Genomic DNA, 16,742 nt, shown 5'->3' with positions numbered 1-16,742 from the left:
CGTCTGTCCTTGGGGAGAAGTGCGGGCTTGGTGGGCCCTGCTCAGCCCCTGTCCCTGCTGGAACAGTTTTGGACGGATAGGCCCTGTCGTGCCCTCTCGTAGCGACGAGCGATCCAGATGAACAGGGTGGCCGTGACGGCCTGAATGCCAGCCAGCAGGAAGAAGTAGCGATCCATCTGGCAGTTGTTGATGTTCCCTGAGGAAGGAGGGGTTGGCATTTGTCAGGAAGGGCTCCTTGTCTTGCATCCGCTCCCTGCCATGTCCCCGCCCCCCGGGCTGGCAGCTAAGGTAAAGCGGGCAGTGGGTGCGATCCAGGGACCCTGGTAGAGAGCCCTCCAGGTCTGACTCTCTCAGTGTCCCCTGGGGAGTCTCTAATTTCCCTCTGAGAAAAGTAACTGGCCGGAACGAGAGAGTTCCAGAAGCCCAGAGGAGCCTCGCAGGGCCACTGAGTTCAATGCTTCCTTCTGAACAGCTGGAGAAGCCGAGGCCCACAGTGAGGCCACGCTGTGGGGGACTGGTCATGTTTGGGCTACAGCCCATTTCCCCTAGCGCCAGCCCCTGGTCCATTCTGCCTCCCATCAAAGCCCACAGCAGTCGCCGCTTCCTTCCCGCCCCTCCGTCCACCCCCTGCCGGGGAGACCTCCATACTTACCAAAGTCCTCAGGGCAGTACATCCAGCCCCCTGGCAAGGACAGTAGTGCCACTAGGCTGGAGCCCAACAGGGAGCCCACCCCGGACAGGCAGAAGAAGATGCCCATGATGGCGCCCTGCATGGAGCGCGGGGCCTCCGAGTAGGCAAACTCCAGGCCTGTGGGGAGGACAGGGAGGGGCTGAGGAGGAGCTCTGTGCACCTGCTGGGCCACCTGCCCCCTCCCACAGCCCCTGTGGCTGTGATGGTGCTGGAGCCCCCGGGCCACCCTCCCATCTGCTCTGCTCATCACCATCTGGTTGATCACCTCCTTGCTGACCCCCTGCCCTGGACGCTGCACACACTGCCCCAAGAGCTCTGGCACCTGTCCTGCCCCTCCTATTTTAGGGATGGCACCCCCAGATAGCGCCATCTGACTCCCTACCTTCGTCATTCCCTCTGCCTGTGAGGTCCTTTCTCCCACCTGCTGTGTGCTGCCCGTCGCTCCCCCACTCTACAGCGCGGTCACGGTTTATGATTCTCATGAATGTCCCCCACCCCAGCCTGAGTGAGCTCACAGGGTTGGCTTTATCTCTATGTCCCACCCCACACCTAGCAGAGGAGCCCACCCCAGGCTTGTGGCTCCAGCTCCCCGCCCAGTGCTTGTGAGAGAGACATTCGCGCATAATAGGGCAGGGTGCTGTGGGCTGGGAGGACCCTTCTGCTCGGGGGCTTTGACGTTGAGGTTCAGAATTGAAAGGGAAAAGGGAGACCGCCCAAGGCAGGGGGGATAACAACTGCAGACCCAGAAGGTGGGGGACATGGCCCTGGGGACATGTGGAAAGTGGGTGTGGGAAGTGCCTTTTCACCTCCAAATTCCCAGGACCCATCACAGTGGCTGGCTCCAAGCCACTGCCTTCCTCAGTGTGCAAGTCCTGGGGCTATGTCCAAGGGCCCCAGCCTGGAAGCATCCAAGGGAAGAGCCCAGCACAGGTGCAGGGCAGGGGAGGGGACCCAGGTACCTGAGATGCTGGCAAAAATCTCACTGATCCCAATGAGCAGGTACTGAGGGATCTGCCACCAGATGGACAGTGGGGCTGCGTAGTACAGGTCCTTTCCAATCACCTGGGACACCGTCTCATTGTGGGAGATGTACTGTAAGCGCTCCATCTCAAGGACTCCTGGTGGGGGAGCAGAAGGAGAGTCCAGCCAGGCCCACCCCAAGCCCACCCACAGCAGACTTCAGTGTGTGATGGGTGCTATTACATAACCAGTGATTGGTTGACTGGCCTGGAGGATGAGGAAGATGTGAGTTTGGACTCCTCTTTTTGCCTTGGCTGACGGGAAGCTCAGAGCTAGATTTGTACTTGGCAGCAATTACTCTCGCTTATCAAGAGCCTGGGATGGCATTCTTGCAAATGAAGAAAGCGAAACCTGGGTTGAGCAACCAGCCCAGAATAACACAGCTGATAAGTAATCAGGGTTGGATCTGAGCTCCAGTATATCTGGTTTCAAAGCTGGCCTACTTTTCACAGTGTCACATGACTTCTGGATTGCAGTGTTAAGTATTATGGGAGTGTTTCAAACCTGGCTTTTAAGTTTGTTTAATCTCTTTCTCTTCCTTGCCTGGAAGACAACTGTGCTCTAGTGGAACAAACACTGAACAAGGAGTTAGGGGACATGGGTTCCAATCCTGGCCCTGCCACTGACTTGCTATATGACCTTCGACAAGTCACTTAACCTCTCTGAGACTCAGTTCCCTTGTGTGTAAGAAGCAGGAGTAAAATTCCCAGGGTCACTAGGAGGATGGAATAGGAGAGAAAGCATTAAAGCACATAGCCAAAAATGAATCTAGCTTGATTTTCATATTTTCAACATAATACTGTTTATTGAGCTTCAGTTTCTTCAGTCACATTATAGGTGCTACGCCCGCAGACTCCATCGCCTCTGATCCTCACCACACCGGACTATGAAGGCAGAGCCTGGCCCCCTCCAGGTCTGAATGCATTCCTATCCCTGCTTAGAAGGTGCAGCTTGGAGATGTGATGCAACTTCAGGATCACAGAGCTCCTAGGTGAAAGGCTTCGGGTTGAGCAACAGCATGAAGCCTTCCTTACCTGAGCCCTTTTAGGTTTATTTTTACATTTTATTGATTGGTTGGTTGATTTTTTAGGTGTTGGGGATCAAACCCAGGATCTCACATGTCTGGTAGGCAAGTGCTGTCCCAGCCTAGCATTTTACACACACACACACACACACACACACACACACACAGGCTTCAAATGGTTTTGAAATAGAAGAAGGAAGAGGATTTCTTTTTTTTTTTTTAAGTCCTGATTTGTTGCCAAGAGGCAGTGAGTGCATCTTTGAAAAATCTACTCAACCCCCTCTCCACCCCACCCTTTCTTTTTTTTTTTTTTTTTTTTGCAGCACTGGGGATTGAACACAGGGGCACTGTACACACTAAGCTATATCCACAGCCCTTTTGATTTTGATTTTGAGACAGTCTTGCTAAGTTGCCAAGGCTGGTCTCCTTGAACTTGTGATCCTTTGCCTCAGCCTCCTGAGTTGCTGGGGTTGCAGGTATGCACCACTAGACCCTGTGCATTATCCAGAGAAGTGGAAAAAAGGAGGAGGAGGAGGAGAGGGAGGGGGAGCAGGAGAAGAGAGGGAGGAAGAAAAGGAGGAGTGGGGAGGAGGAGGAGCATCATCATCATCATCCTTCAAGGAGCCTATATCCCACTGGGGAAATAGTCGCTCTTCTCTCTGCCTGAGTTTACTCATCTGTCAAAATCAGAGAGGCAGATTCAATGAGCAGGGTCTCTTTTAGCTTGACCTCCTGGGAGGCTACGGCGGACACCTGTGTGTGGGTGTGTTGGGGGGCATGTGGCCTGGGCCACAGCTTCAGCATGGTGGGGCAGCCCCTCCACCCTCACCTCAGACAGACAAAGGCTGGATCTCAGCCCCATGCCCCTCCACATACCTGCTACAATGACGGAGGTAAAACCAAAGAACATCCCCAGAGCCATTTTCTGCAGAGCTGAGGGAAGCAGCCCCCGCCGCAGCAGGAAAGGGTCAATCAAGTGATCCTTGAGAGGGACGAGAATCAGCACCACCACCACGTTGGCCAGCAGGAGCCAGGCTTCTGGGAACTGGGCAGGAGGCAGCCATGAGGGGCAGGCTAGCAGCGCAGAAGGACTCCGGGCTGGACTCCTCAGACCTCAGCTTCAGAAGGTCCCTGAGTAACCCAGGACCAGCCCCCTGCCCCCTCCAGACCTCAAACTCCTCAGCTGTGTAACTAGGGGGCGGATCAGATCAGGGATGGCAAATAGGTTCCTCCTGTATCCTATCAATTGGTAGTGGCTGCTTAGCACATTCATGGGCTCCTCAGGAAAACACGTCACGATTGATTAGTGATGTCTGCCACAGTCGAGGAAAGGGAGTATAATGACAAATATGTCATTTATCTGCCAGCTCTGAAAACCTTTGACTTTGAGTCTCTGCAATGCCAAGGAACTGACTTAGGAAGTTCTGGTGGAAGGCAGAGGCCCAGGTGTCCCAGGGTCCCAGAGACAGAGGGAACAGGGCAGAGTTGCAGGGAGACCTATCTGGGCTCCGTCTGAGGGTGTGACAGGGACAGTGAGGCCTGCTTCAGAGCCACAGCATGGAGCAGTGAAGCTGACCGGAGCAGGATGCCTGGGCTGTGGCACAGGGCCACCCACCCTCCAGGTGCTTCCCCTGTATCCAGAGGGCGCCCTGCAGCTGGAGGAGGGGAGGGTTAAGGGGCTTCCTTTCCCTTCTAGAGGCCTCTCCTGCTGCCTGAACGGGAGGCTGAACACGCGCTTTGCCTCACCCTGTAGCCGCTGCTGCTGCTGCTGCTCAGAGCCGGGGAGCTGTTGGCAGGGTGGGCTGGGAATATGTTGGGGATGTGGAGGTGGAGGCCTTGCAGGACGTAGGTGGACTGCATCTGTCAAGAGAGGCCAAGGGGACGCTGGTGTGGAGCTCCTGGCTCCAGCCCCATGGGCTCCCAGGTGCTCCCAGGGAGGCCATTCCTCTGCAGCAGCACAGGGCAGCTGAGCAGCTGTCCGCTCTCCCAGCATCGGGGAGAAGGTCACACCCATCCCTTCCTTCTTGAGAGCCAGGTTCTCTGGCCAGTCCAGTGCTGGCAGCCTTATCCCCAAGCCAGGGAACAACTGGTCCTGCTCAGAGTTGTGTCTCCAGGGAGCAGCCCAGAGTGGGGCTGGATAATGTTTGTTGAAATGGGGAGGATAATGACATGGTTGACCCCTCAGCAGGTTCTCCTCTGGCACTGAAGGCAAGCAGAGTCCCGCAGGTTAACGTGCACAGGAACTGCATAGGCACTGCCGACCCCAGAATGGCGCTGGACATAGCTGCAGGAGCGGCCCAGCACCCCGCCTCCTGCCACACCAGGCATTGTCTCTAGCTGCTAGGAACCAAGAGGTCCAGGGGACTCCCCAGGAGGGGCAGGTGCAGGGGAGGGCTCAGGGTGCTCAGGGTAGCAGCTGATTACTAACCAATAGGACAACTGGTATGACGGAAAATGGCCATGGACACCCTCCCCGTGTCCCTGATCTCATCATGGACACTCTCTGTGCCTCCCCTAAGTAGCAGGCTGGACTTGCATGACCCTGTCTTATGGGTTCCAATGAAGAGGCTATGGGGGCAACAACCCTATGGTCTGGGGATCAGGGGCTGGTTAGGCTGCTGTCCAAACACACACACACACCCTTGGAAGCAGCATGATGGTTGGGAGGCAACAGCTCTCAAATCTGATCCCCACACCATCGGAGAAGCTTATTAAACAAGGTACTCCCCCCCCACACACAATTCTGTAGTCTGGGGTGGGGCTTGGGAATCTGTGCTTTTTAAAAAGCTCTGCAGGAGATTCTAGGGTGCAACTAGGCAACTAGGAACCACAGTGGTCGTGTGCTTCACTCCCGAGCCTACCCCCAACCTGCAGTGGGGCCTTGGCCACCAACACACCCTCCCTGCCACCCATGCACAGTTGGAGATCTGAATGCACGGAGCTAAAGAGCTGCTGGTCTGAGCCGTCCAGGGCACAAGTCGGGCACTGGAGCCCAGAGGGGTGGGGCATCCGAGTCAAGGAGCTGGGCCTCCTGCAATCACCTGGGGTGGGGCTTTAATCACTGGGATGGTACCGTATCCGGTCCACAGCAGCTGGTGCATAGCAGCAACTCATTTTGCTCTGGCCCTTCCTGCAGGCCCTGGGCTCCTAAGATGACTAATGAGGACCTGGGGAGTCAGGGCCCCAGATCAAAAGGCAGGGGTGCCCACCTGGAAGTACACCATCCAGTAGGGCACCAGGGTCACCATGACGGGCAAGATCTTCATCAGCACCTGAAAGTTGGCAATGTCCTCTTCATGAGAAGGACCAGGCTGGGGATATCTGTGGTCAGGCAGCAGGTGGGCACCTGGAGCATCTCTGTGGGCCACAAGGACAGAAGGTAAAATGGCAGCCATCATCATTCTCATTACCATGGCCACCGCTTTCACCTCCTCCATTATTCCCTAACCACCTAAGATCACCACTCACCACAGCCGTCACCTCAGCGGTCACCCCCTCACCCCTCCACTCCACTGTGGACATCGTCTTCACCACCAGCACAAGACCAGTGTCCTTACCATCATCACTGCCACTGAAACCATCTCTCCACCCAGGTTTCATTTCTATCACTGTCACTTGTTTGCAGTGTTGGCACCACCACTGTTAATATTACCACTATTGTCTCTTTAGTAGCGAAGGTGGCCCATCATGTCACTCTCCATCTGTGGCCCCTTTGGGGCCAGAGGCGTGGCAAGCAGACTCTTAAGGGACTTTCTGGCTCACAGCATTGATTTGTCATGGGAACCAGGGAAGTCCCAAGACTCAGTGGCTGTCATGGATTTGACACCCAAATTCCCCTGTTGCCATCCCCCAGGTCCATTCTCAAGAATGGGCTCAAGGGGGACTTAATATCCCATCCTACGTGACAAGGGTGGGAGTAGAGAGGCAAGAGTGAGGGAGCATCCTGAGTCGTCTGGATAGATCCACACCCTGTACCCTTTGCCCTTTCCCCTTTGTCCTGAGAATTTCTGATTTCTTCTTGCCCCAAAGTCTTATAGCATCCTTTGAGATTCCCAAGGGGACACTACCAGTGTGATTGTCTCCAAAAGTGGAGATGCATATCAGTAATGCAATGCCACTCCTCCAACAGCTGGTTCTGTCCCCTGCCACTGATTCCAGGCCAGCCTGTGACACTTTGACCAACAGAGCAAGGCAGAGTGATGCTCTGGGACAGCCAAACCCTCCAGGGCCTTAGGAAGACCCCAGAGCGTCCACTTCCTGCCCTCTGGAGCATTCATTCTTGGAATACTCCCTCTTGCAACCTGGACCCCCATGCGCTGCGGAGCTCAAGCCACAAGACGGGGCCACATGAAGGGGAACTGAAGCTCCAGTGGCAGTCCCAGCTGAGTTCCCAGCCCACAGTCATCATCAACTGCCAGCCACATAAATGAGTCATCTTGGATGAGCCCTTTCAAGTCCCCAAATGACTGTGGCCCTGGTGACGTCAAACTCCCCTCTGGAGCTCGGTCACCCACAGAATTATGAGAGGGGGTGAAAAGGTTGTTGTTTAGGCCAGTGAGCTGTGAGGTGGTTCGTTAGGCAACGACAGATAATCAGACAACCAGACTCTTGGCACCTGGTGACTACAGTCACAGAACCTCTAGCAGTACAACAGGCTGCGGGGGACAAGCTCTTGACTTTTCCGTCTAGTTCTCACTGACAGGAGCTGTAACGGGCTCCGAGGTCTGCACATCCATGTGCTTAGCATACGCAGTCAATTAAGGTAGGAAGGAGAGGGCAAAAGGAAGCCACTGGGCATGTGCAAAGCCCTTGGATGTCAGCCAATGGGGGGTCAGGGGCGAGGTTGGCTGATTTAAGTTGGTTAGACTTAATAACTGGGCAGCGTTGCCAGTGTTGTCTTCGCCGCAGGGACCAACACCCTTGTCCCCACCTGCATCACCAACATCACACTGTCAAGACCATGAGCGTCCTCACAGGTTCCCCAGTTAGAAGGTCACCGATCATACCACTGTCACCACCACCACCTTGACCTTCACTGCCAGCCTCAGTCATGGTGGGTAGCTCTGGCCCCCTGCAGGGAGAAGGTCATCATAAAAGGCCGTTTGCTGGACCTGAACCAGAATGTCTGTCAGTTAGGCCACACCGCCCCAGAAGGGGACCTCCTTTCCCAGACGTCCCTTCTTACCTGGCAGCATGTCGGTGCCACAGCCAGGGGCAGCAGTTCTGGAGAGCAAGCTTAAGCATGGAGGATACTTGGCTGCCCGTGGGGGGCTTGGAGATAAAGACAGGGGAGGCAAAGAGGAAGACGAAGAAGGCCAGGCCCACACAGCCCACGGGGATGCTGTAGCCCGCCGTGAAGCTGATGTTCTGCTGGATGAAGGACCCAACCAGCAGCGAGAACACGGCCCCCAGGTTGATGCTCCAATAAAGCCAGTTGAAGAAGCGGCGGGTGGCATCGCGGCCAAGATCCATCACCTGCCAGCCAGCCAGGGGTAAGAGTGGGGTCAGGGAGGTCCAGGGGTCTGTCCCTGTGCCCCTCTCTCCCCCAGGGGCACTTCCTGGGTCAGTGGGTGGGCACTTCCTAATCTCTGATCACTACACTCATGCTCAATTAAATATTTGTTGAAACAGTGAGTAAATCTTTCTTTTGGGAGCCACTTGTTTGATCGGAACATTTTGGCACAGCTGTTTTTACATGCCCATGACACACATTGCTTTTTTTATTGTCACTAAGTAGTGCACCCAACAGATGTCACTTCATTCACTTTTGGTTAATTTATCCCTTTGTCTTTGACTGAGAAACCTACGCTATGCGTTACTTTTATGATCAGAAAAAAGCCAATAAAGATCTCAGTTGTGTTCCACACGGTTAAATATGATGTATGCATAATACTAAAAGAATAATTCAAAAAAATGAGAATTTCTTCATCATTTTGGAGGTGCAGAGACTGTTTTGTGGCCCATCCCTGTGCCCAACTAGCCTCTGTTTTATATCCAATCAAACAAGGTTGGTATAATCAGGGAAGGTGGAGGGGGTCTTTGGACATGGCCCCAAGAGCAGGTTCTGACCCGGTAAAAATAATTTTTTTCAGGCCCACAAGCAAGGGTGGGTGGGCAGGAAATCCAAATCTATGCAGATTTAGATCAATCTGCAACAGTTAGGCACAGGCCTGCTTCGGGTCTGCTGGCTTGGTTCAGTGACACTGGCTGTCCTGTCCTACCTGCTAGAACCTGGTGCCAGATTCTGATTCAGCTGGTCTGGGACGTGGCCTGGTCAACTGCATTTCTCAAAAACAGTGAAGACTGGGGTCATTTCTCAGGATAAATGATTCTCCACTTTGTTAAACCACCCACCCATTCAAACACCACCACCCTAGTCTCAGAATCCTGTACTGTCCTTCTACCCAGGGGACACATATTTCTACTAGCTAAGAAGATTGTGTCAAGCTATACTTTCTGTACTTGCAGTGGGAAAAAGATAAATATTTTGCTCCCTGTCTAAATGCAGAATTATAATCCATACAGATATGCTTAAAATTGCATTTCTCTGGAGATTCCAAGGGGACTTCCTAGTGATGGGGAGGGAGGGACAAGATAACTCATTAGAATCTTTGCTCTGGACTTTCAAGTGGAAAATTGAGTAAGTCCCATTATGAGCAGCCACTTCCATTTATTAATTGGAAATAAATGAATATGACAATTGTAACTCTAAGGGGAAGACCAGGCAGCCCATTCAGGATATAAGTGAGTTCTTCCAGAAGGAGCAGACAGTTTGTCGAGAATGATGGATGGCCCTTTCTGAAGTCAGCAAGTGTGTTCATTGCAGCTCCTGGGTATAGCTGTCTGCCAGATGGTGCCAGCCCTTCCCACCCCAGGTCTCCTGACTGACTATTCCCCTGAATCCTGAAGCTGCCTCCTCAGTGCTCCGTTGCACCCACTCCTGTCAGCCCATCCATTCAGGCAGAACCATTTGTAATCCAGTGATGTCCATCCTCTCCTCACCAGTGTTTCTGCCCTGTCTTGGGTTCGGGTCTTAGTTCTATGCCAGCCTTCCAGTCCAGCCTCCTTCTGCTCAAAGTTCATGCTCAGTAAGTATGGGGATGCACAGGAATCACTGTCCCTGTGGATGCCATGGGAGACTCTATTCAGTGGCCTGGCCCCTGGGGGACCAATTCTGCCACTAGGATAAAGGAGACAAAAGGCACTGGATGTCTGAGGTCTTTGGAGGTCAAGGGGCCAGGGAATGGGTTAAGGGTAGCTGGGGGTAGGTGGGTAGTGGGATGTCAACAAAAGAGCAGAATTAAGGGAAGATGGGAAGTTCTTATTCACAGGTGTTGGGGCTTTGAGTCTGAAGAAGGGGGAGAGGGACAGGGACACCCAGAGGGCACCAAGTGTCCCATCATCAAAGGAATCTAAATGGGTTGTACAAGTGACTCCTTCGCAAGGACACCAGACATGGTGCTGGGCGCTGGATTGTGGATGCCAGCTGGATAAAATGTCCCCTTTGTAAATGCAATTAAAGAATACTTGAAACACTAGAGTCAAGGGGGGTGGGGAGCACAATTAGCCCAGTGGCCTGGTCACACTGCTGTTGAAATCCGTTTCCAGGTCCCCCCATGGCTGACACCTGGTGTTTTCACGTGGCTGTTCGCAGTCTGTCTCTGTGGCTCTGCATGCTGCCCCTGCTCGTTCACACTGTACGTGTCGTTTTAACAATACCCCACATTAGTTCGAATTATGGTCTCAGGTCCTACTGAGCAGAGCTACCAAAATATGGCCATGTTTTAAAGCACTTACTCATTTAGCAAATAGTTATCGAATTTCTCTTACACGCCACACTCTGTCCAAGGAAGAATGAAGAAAGGCTCAGAGGTGGAGATACATGCCCAACTGTCCCCTGCTGCTGAGGGGCAGAGCCGGGATCTGAACAAGTCAGCCTGACAGTCCCTGCCACTGTTGACGGGAAAAGCCAGGCTGGTCCCTGCCCCAGCACCCAGATCCCTAGAACACAGAGATGGGGCTCACAGTGGGGCCTGAGGTCCAGCTGCCCATGTCCTGCTTCTTGACCTGCTCTTTATGTCATCTTTCATAAGCTGATTAAACCCTGAGGTCTCAGAGTCCTTATCTGTAAAATGGGCATGATAATACTACCTACCTCGTGGGTAGTTAAGAGGGGTGAGTTAAAACATTGAAAGCGTTTAGTTTGGTGCCTGGGACATGGCTCAAAGAAGGCCAACTGTGGTCATTCCTGTTGTTGTCATTGATCTTCCAGGGCCAGCATCCCCTCTTCTTTCAAATAAGGAAGCTGGACCAGAAAGGAGAAGTGGTCCGTCTGAGGTCACACTGGCCTCCTGGCTACGGTCTCAGCCCCCACGGAGTTGCTATTCTTCAGTCCCCTGGGCTTCCCGTTGGTGGGCCTTCCTGCCACTCACCTGGTCTCCCCCGAAAGAGGTGAGGCTGCTTCTCACGGAGCTGGCAGCCAGGGCGAGCAGCAGCAGTGTGGCGTAGAGGGTGGGCGCGCAGTAGGGGCTGGGCAGGGCATGATGGCAGTCGGAAGAGGGGCAGGAGGGTCCCAGCGGCCACTCGGGCATCTCTCCGCAGAAGGAGCTGCGGCCATCTGGGATGGAGGTGGCGAGCAGCAGGCACGAGGCGGCCAGGTAGAGCAGCAGGCTGATGGTGACGACGCGGTGGCGGCCCAGGTACACGTCCGCCAGCCAGCCCCCCACGGGCGCCAGCAGATAGGAGGCGCCCAGGAAGACGAGCGCGGCCAGCGACGCCTGCTCGCCCGCCCAGTTGAAGTTCCAGCTGTTGAGGTACAGCACGAGGTTGGCGGCGACGCCGAAGAAAGCGGCGCGCTCCAGCATCGCCACCAGCAGCACCGCTGTCGTCGCCGCCCGCCGCCACCGTCGGGGACCCCGCGCGCCGCGCGCTAGCAGCGGCCGGCGCTCCCCGAGGATGTGGGGCTGCTCCGTGGCGCGCGGCCCGGGCATCCTGGGCGCCGCTCCTGGGCCCCGGGCCTCGCCCTCCTTTCTAGCCCTCTAACCCCACTTCCCCCGTCCTGTCTTCCTCTCTACCTCTCCGATCACTCCTCCACCTCCTCCTCCCTTCTCCCCTTCCCACTCCCAGCTCCTCCTCGCTCTGCTCTCCTCCCCAGGGGCCTCCCTGGGCCCTGTCCTCTCCTTCCTGCACCCTGACCCGGTCTCCCCTTCCTTTCAGCCCTTCCTCTCCACCTCGCTGCCCCTCCCCCTCTTTCCTGCTGGTCTCCCCGGTTGGCTGCTCTTTCTTAACTGTGGTCCCCTCCCCCTATGACACCTGGGCCTCACTGCCCTCCCACCGGCCCAGCCGCCCCTGTGGGCTCCTCCACGCTCTTGTCCCCAGACTGCCTCCCCTCCTCTCCCAGTCCCTTCTGACTCTCCCTCCAGCTCAGCCTCTGTCACCCTCTCTGCTTCTTAAGAAATTCTGGGCTTCCCTCCTTCCCCTTTCTCTCAGCAGCTAGCTGCGTTTGTCACATGGTATTTAGGAGAAATGAAAGCTTGGGTCACAAGGCCCCTGCCCACCCTGCTTTCTAAAAATCTCCTCTGCCTATGACCCTCACCCCACCTCCGCTAGCCTCCTCAGAGTCTGGAGGGCTACTTTCTGTCTTTCACTTTCGTTTCTCAACAGGATTTCACTTCTGCTTCATCCCCTTCCAATCAGAATCCAAGGCTGGACTGATGGACCTGGACAGGCCATCCTGCAGCATTGGGTCCACCCACCCACTTCAGAGATGCAGAGACTGAGCCCCAGGAGGAGATGGGGAAAGGAGTGGACCATGGCCAGGTTCCTGGCAACAGAAGGCAGGGTAAACCTCTGCCCCTGGGTCCTGAGTGACAGGGGAAGCTCTGGCCGTGCAATTCAGATTGTGCAAATGCTCTTCTGAGGAAGGAAGTGGGGACACCTTCCAGAAGCCAATAACTCCATACAGTACCCACAAGGGAGTCGAGATTGAAAAGGGCACTGAGCTCAGACGCAATCACAGTGAGTCCCCTACTTAAAGCCCTCCTCCCTATTTCTGAGAGCAAGAACCAGTCCCCATCCTGACCTTCAAACCCAGCAGGATCTGATACCTCCTCTGACTTCATCTCTGCTTCAAGTTCAGGGAATCCAGCCAACTGACCTTTCTGATTCTTCCCCAAACCGGGTTCCTTCCTACCTCTGAGACTACACCTTTGCTTCCTCTCTGCCAGAAAGACTCTTCCTCTATGCATGGCTGCCTTTTTCTCTTTATTTGAATTTCAACCCTTATTAAATGATCTCTCTCAATAGGCACCTCTCCTGATCATCTTAGTGAGCAACTGGCTTCTCAGCATCCTCTCTGTCACCTTGTCCTGTTATAATGTCTTCAGTTCAGTCACTGGCGTAGCCTTTTCTCCAGTAGAATGTCCTCTCCACTGGGTCAAGGACCTTATCTAACCTTTAGCTGTCTCATTCCCAGTGATTTCCCAGAGTCTGCTTGGCAAAATAGCAGATGCTCAACAAGTACTGGGTGAATAAATGAATGGGAATGAAGAATGTCCCAAGGCAAGATTTGTAAAGATAATATCAGGAAATCTAAACGTTAACATGAACCTTGCCAGAGCGCTGAATATATCACCAAAAAGCATATATATATATATATATATATATATATATATATTCTATATATATTGTAAATACATATGCATCTATATGTATTTTATATGATACATATGTATGTATCTATAATATAATATATTTTTTGGTGATCTTTATGTATCATATAATATATGATCATATATATCATTTTTGGTGATCTATATATGTGTATATATTATATCTGATAAGACGCCAAGCTGTGGTGGATGATACAAACCCTTGGAGGTATAAGACTGAGGAGTGGTGGCAAGAAAGCAGGGCTCTCTTCTAAATTCTGCTTGTCGTTGCAGTCAGGAACAGTTCGCTTTGGACCAGGCAGGGGAGAGAAGAGGGTACCTCTATGAGCCATCTCCACCTCTCCATGGAGGAAGCTCAGGATCCCCAGCCACGGGGTGTGGGGACAAAGTGCAGGTCATATCAGACCCAGCTCCTACCTGTCTTGGCAAGGTCCCTAGACTGGCAGAGGTGACAAGGACCACCTTGGAGTGCTGAGCCTTACAAGGGAGAGTCCTGGCTTGCTCTCAGTGATCTTCGGAGGGTAGTGGAGGAGGGAAAGGCTTCTAACCACAGTGTGGTCTGCAGACAAGAAAGCAGCCGAGAAAAGCTCGGAGCAGTTTCTTCCTTTGCACCTGGACTCCATGCACAGACAGGGAGGCGCGAGTTGCCTCTGACAGAGAGGGGAAGTAGTGTCTGCGGGTAACTGATTGTCACTTGGGGCATAAGTGACATCATTAGCAGCTAGGGCAGGGACTCCTAGTACAGAGGAGCTGGAGAGCTCATGGCCGCAGACATGACCCACAGACCCAAGTGGTTCGGTCCAGGTAGGGTCCAGCCCCAGACTGTCAAGTTTTCATTGTTGCATTTGTCATTATTTAAGGATGCTGATCCATAATATGCCGGGAGTGGGGGGGGGATAGGAGGATTCAGTGAACTCTAGATAGAGCAAAGGGGAAAGGGGAGAGAGGGGATGGAAGGGGGCACAGGGGTAGGAAAGACGGTGGCATGCTATAGTCATCATTACCCTAAGTACGTGTATGAAGACATGAAGGATGTGACTCTACTTGTGTACAACCAGAGATATGAAAAAATGTGCTCTATATGTGTAATATGAATTGTAATGCATCCTGTTGTCATCTATAACAATTTAAAATTTTAAAAAACAAAGAATGAACAAAGTTATTAATTCAGTATCTCCTTCAGATGTCAAAATGAAAATTCAGGCGTTTGGCCACTTGAAGCTGCGGAGGGCCTGACAGAGCCAGGCCCGCTACAGGCAGCCGCCCCCGAACGCTGGCAAGGTGAGGTGGGCTGCAGGGGGCCTTGGTTGGAGGCTGCTGGCCCTGGGCTGCTTCGCCTGCGCATCTCTGGCAGCTGCCCTTGAGTGTGAGAAAGGCGTAGGCTGCACTGAGGAGGGATGGCCTGGGGCTAGAGGTAGAAGTGGCTTCTCCAGTCTCCCACTTCCTACTGATGACACTCTGCCAGGTCAGGGAGAGAGTTGTCAGATTTAGGGAAGTTCAAAAGTGGGATTTACGTAACCTCCCGGGCTCTAGCCCCACCTTCTAGAACCCATCTCGATGACTTTATGTGGTTGAAAAGAATGGAATGATGAAGCCCAGATCTAACTTGCAGTTTCTAGGTGCAGCTTTTGAGCAATGCCCCAGTACTGCTGAGCTCCACTGCCTGCAGCTCATATAGCCACAGGAAGCATCGAATTGCATAGCCTCATTGGGACTCTGTAGGATGACCATGATGTGGCCCTGGCAGTGGGCTGGGCTGTCTGCCAAGGTCTGCCACACATGCAGAACAATCAGAATTTCTTTTAGACCTGGACAGCCTACTCCCTGTTCCTGCAGGGGGGATGCTGGACTGGAGAACAGGTGGAAAGCAAATACCTGAGCCACCTGGATACAGTATATCTATGGAGGAAGGACCGGCAGGACAGAGGGAAGGAGACCGACAGTCCCAGGGACTTCCTGGATTGCTGACTGTATCAGTTTCTTACACTAGGAGTGGCCCAATCCAACACCCTGTTTATGCCACAGATGGTCAGTGCCAACATGTCCCACAGAGCAGCAGGTGAACCGGAAACTGTACTTTACCTGCAGCTCGCTGTCCAGTAGCACTCTCATTCTCATGGGAAGCAGGTGGCTGCACAGCAGTGCCCCCATCTGGTTGCACTGTGGCAGGACCAGGTGGAGGTATGGCTGCTCTAGTCCATTCCCATGACCACCAGGACAGGCAGGTGCTTTTAAAGGAGCAGAAGCCGGAGTAATGAACAGCACGTTCGCAGGGCCACAGCTGAGGATGGCACATTGATTGTGTCCTGCACTGTGGAAGATAGCAATAGAGGAGGACTCCTCAGATTGTCCTCCTTGTCCTCTTGGCACCCAGGAGTGAGGCCAGAAAGCTTGAAAACCACAGGGCCCCTTCCTGTTTTCTGGATGGGTCCATACTCCTTTGTCCAACCTAGAGGGTCTGCCAGGATTTACCCCTTCTGTGCCAACACCCAAGCTGCATCCTGTGCTCTCTCCTGCCTGCCACCCCCACTCTGCCCTCTGCTCAGCTTCCAGCTCTGTTTCACCTGGAACTTGGCACATGCTGCTCTTCCAAGCCTAGCACCTTCCACTACTCATCAATACTGACCCCTGAGAGCTTGACTCAGATGCTCTCTCTTCTGAGAAGTCTCCTTTGATTTCCAGGGTTGGATGCAGGTCCCCTGCATGACTCATAACTGCCTGCTGACTTCCCTCTTTCTTCCAGGGCACTCTTATTTATTTATTTTTGGTACCAGTGATTGAACTCAGCAGCACTTAACCACTGAGCTTCATCCCAGCCCCTCTTTTATAAAATTGTTAATTTTGAGACAGGGTCTCACTGAGTTGCTTAGGGCCTTGCTAAGTGGCTGAGGCTGGCTTTGAACTTGTGCTCCTCCTGCCTCAGTTTGCAGAGCTGCTGGGAGTACAGGCGTGCACCACTGCACCTGGTGCATTAGAGACTTTCTGAGGACAGGGGTTGTATTTTCTTTGTCTCTGTGCTCCATTGCCTGGCACCAGACCTGGCTCATAACATCCTCTTCCAGAGAACAAGCTCTGGAGTTAGATCACCTGAGAAAGGGTCCAGTTTTGACACCTTAAGAGTTACTTAGCCTCTTCAGTTTCTTTACCTGTAAAATGGAAAGAGAATCATAATTCTTACCTTAGAGATTTGACTTGTGATTATCAGAATGAGATAAGCCAGAGCTGGGGGTGCAGATCAGTGGAACATGCTTCCCTACTGCGTGTGAGACGCTGGTTCCATCCCCAGCATGAGAGACAGAACCAGTACTATGGCTGGCATAGGACCAGAACTCCTGAA

General features: G+C 53.3%; 1 protein-coding gene across 1 annotated transcript; it reads right to left on the bottom strand.

Moving 5' to 3' along the window:
• Positions 1-29: 29 nt before the first annotated feature.
• Slc15a3 (solute carrier family 15 member 3) lies at positions 30-12,349 on the bottom strand. Its single transcript, XM_026407611.2, has 8 exons — positions 11,168-12,349; positions 7,921-8,210; positions 5,945-6,092; positions 4,482-4,595; positions 3,612-3,780; positions 1,651-1,809; positions 653-808; positions 30-196 (listed from the first exon to the last, which is right to left on the bottom strand). The coding sequence occupies exons 1-8, from the start codon at positions 11,723-11,725 to the stop codon at positions 42-44; spliced, it is 1,749 nt and encodes a 582-aa protein (XP_026263396.2). The 5' UTR covers positions 11,726-12,349; the 3' UTR covers positions 30-41.
• Positions 12,350-16,742: the final 4,393 nt, after the last annotated feature.

The sequence above is a fragment of the Urocitellus parryii genome, chromosome 4 (assembly GCF_045843805.1).
Source record: "Urocitellus parryii isolate mUroPar1 chromosome 4, mUroPar1.hap1, whole genome shotgun sequence".
Lineage (NCBI taxonomy): Eukaryota > Metazoa > Chordata > Mammalia > Rodentia > Sciuridae > Urocitellus > Urocitellus parryii.
Note: the sequence above shows the minus strand (reverse complement) of the source record. Positions and strands in the feature narration are given on the sequence as shown.

Coding starts and splice junctions, on each gene's coding strand:
- Slc15a3 (XM_026407611.2), bottom strand. CDS start 11,725: ATGCCCGGGCCGCGCGCCACGGAGCAGCCCCACATCCTCGGGGAGCGC. Junction 6,093..7,920: donor TGGCACCGACATGCTGCCAG/GTAAGAAGGGAC, acceptor TGTGGCCCACAG/AGATGCTCCAGGTGCCCACC. Junction 1,810..3,611: donor TACCTCCGTCATTGTAGCAG/GTATGTGGAGGG, acceptor CTCCCCCACCAG/GAGTCCTTGAGATGGAGCGC.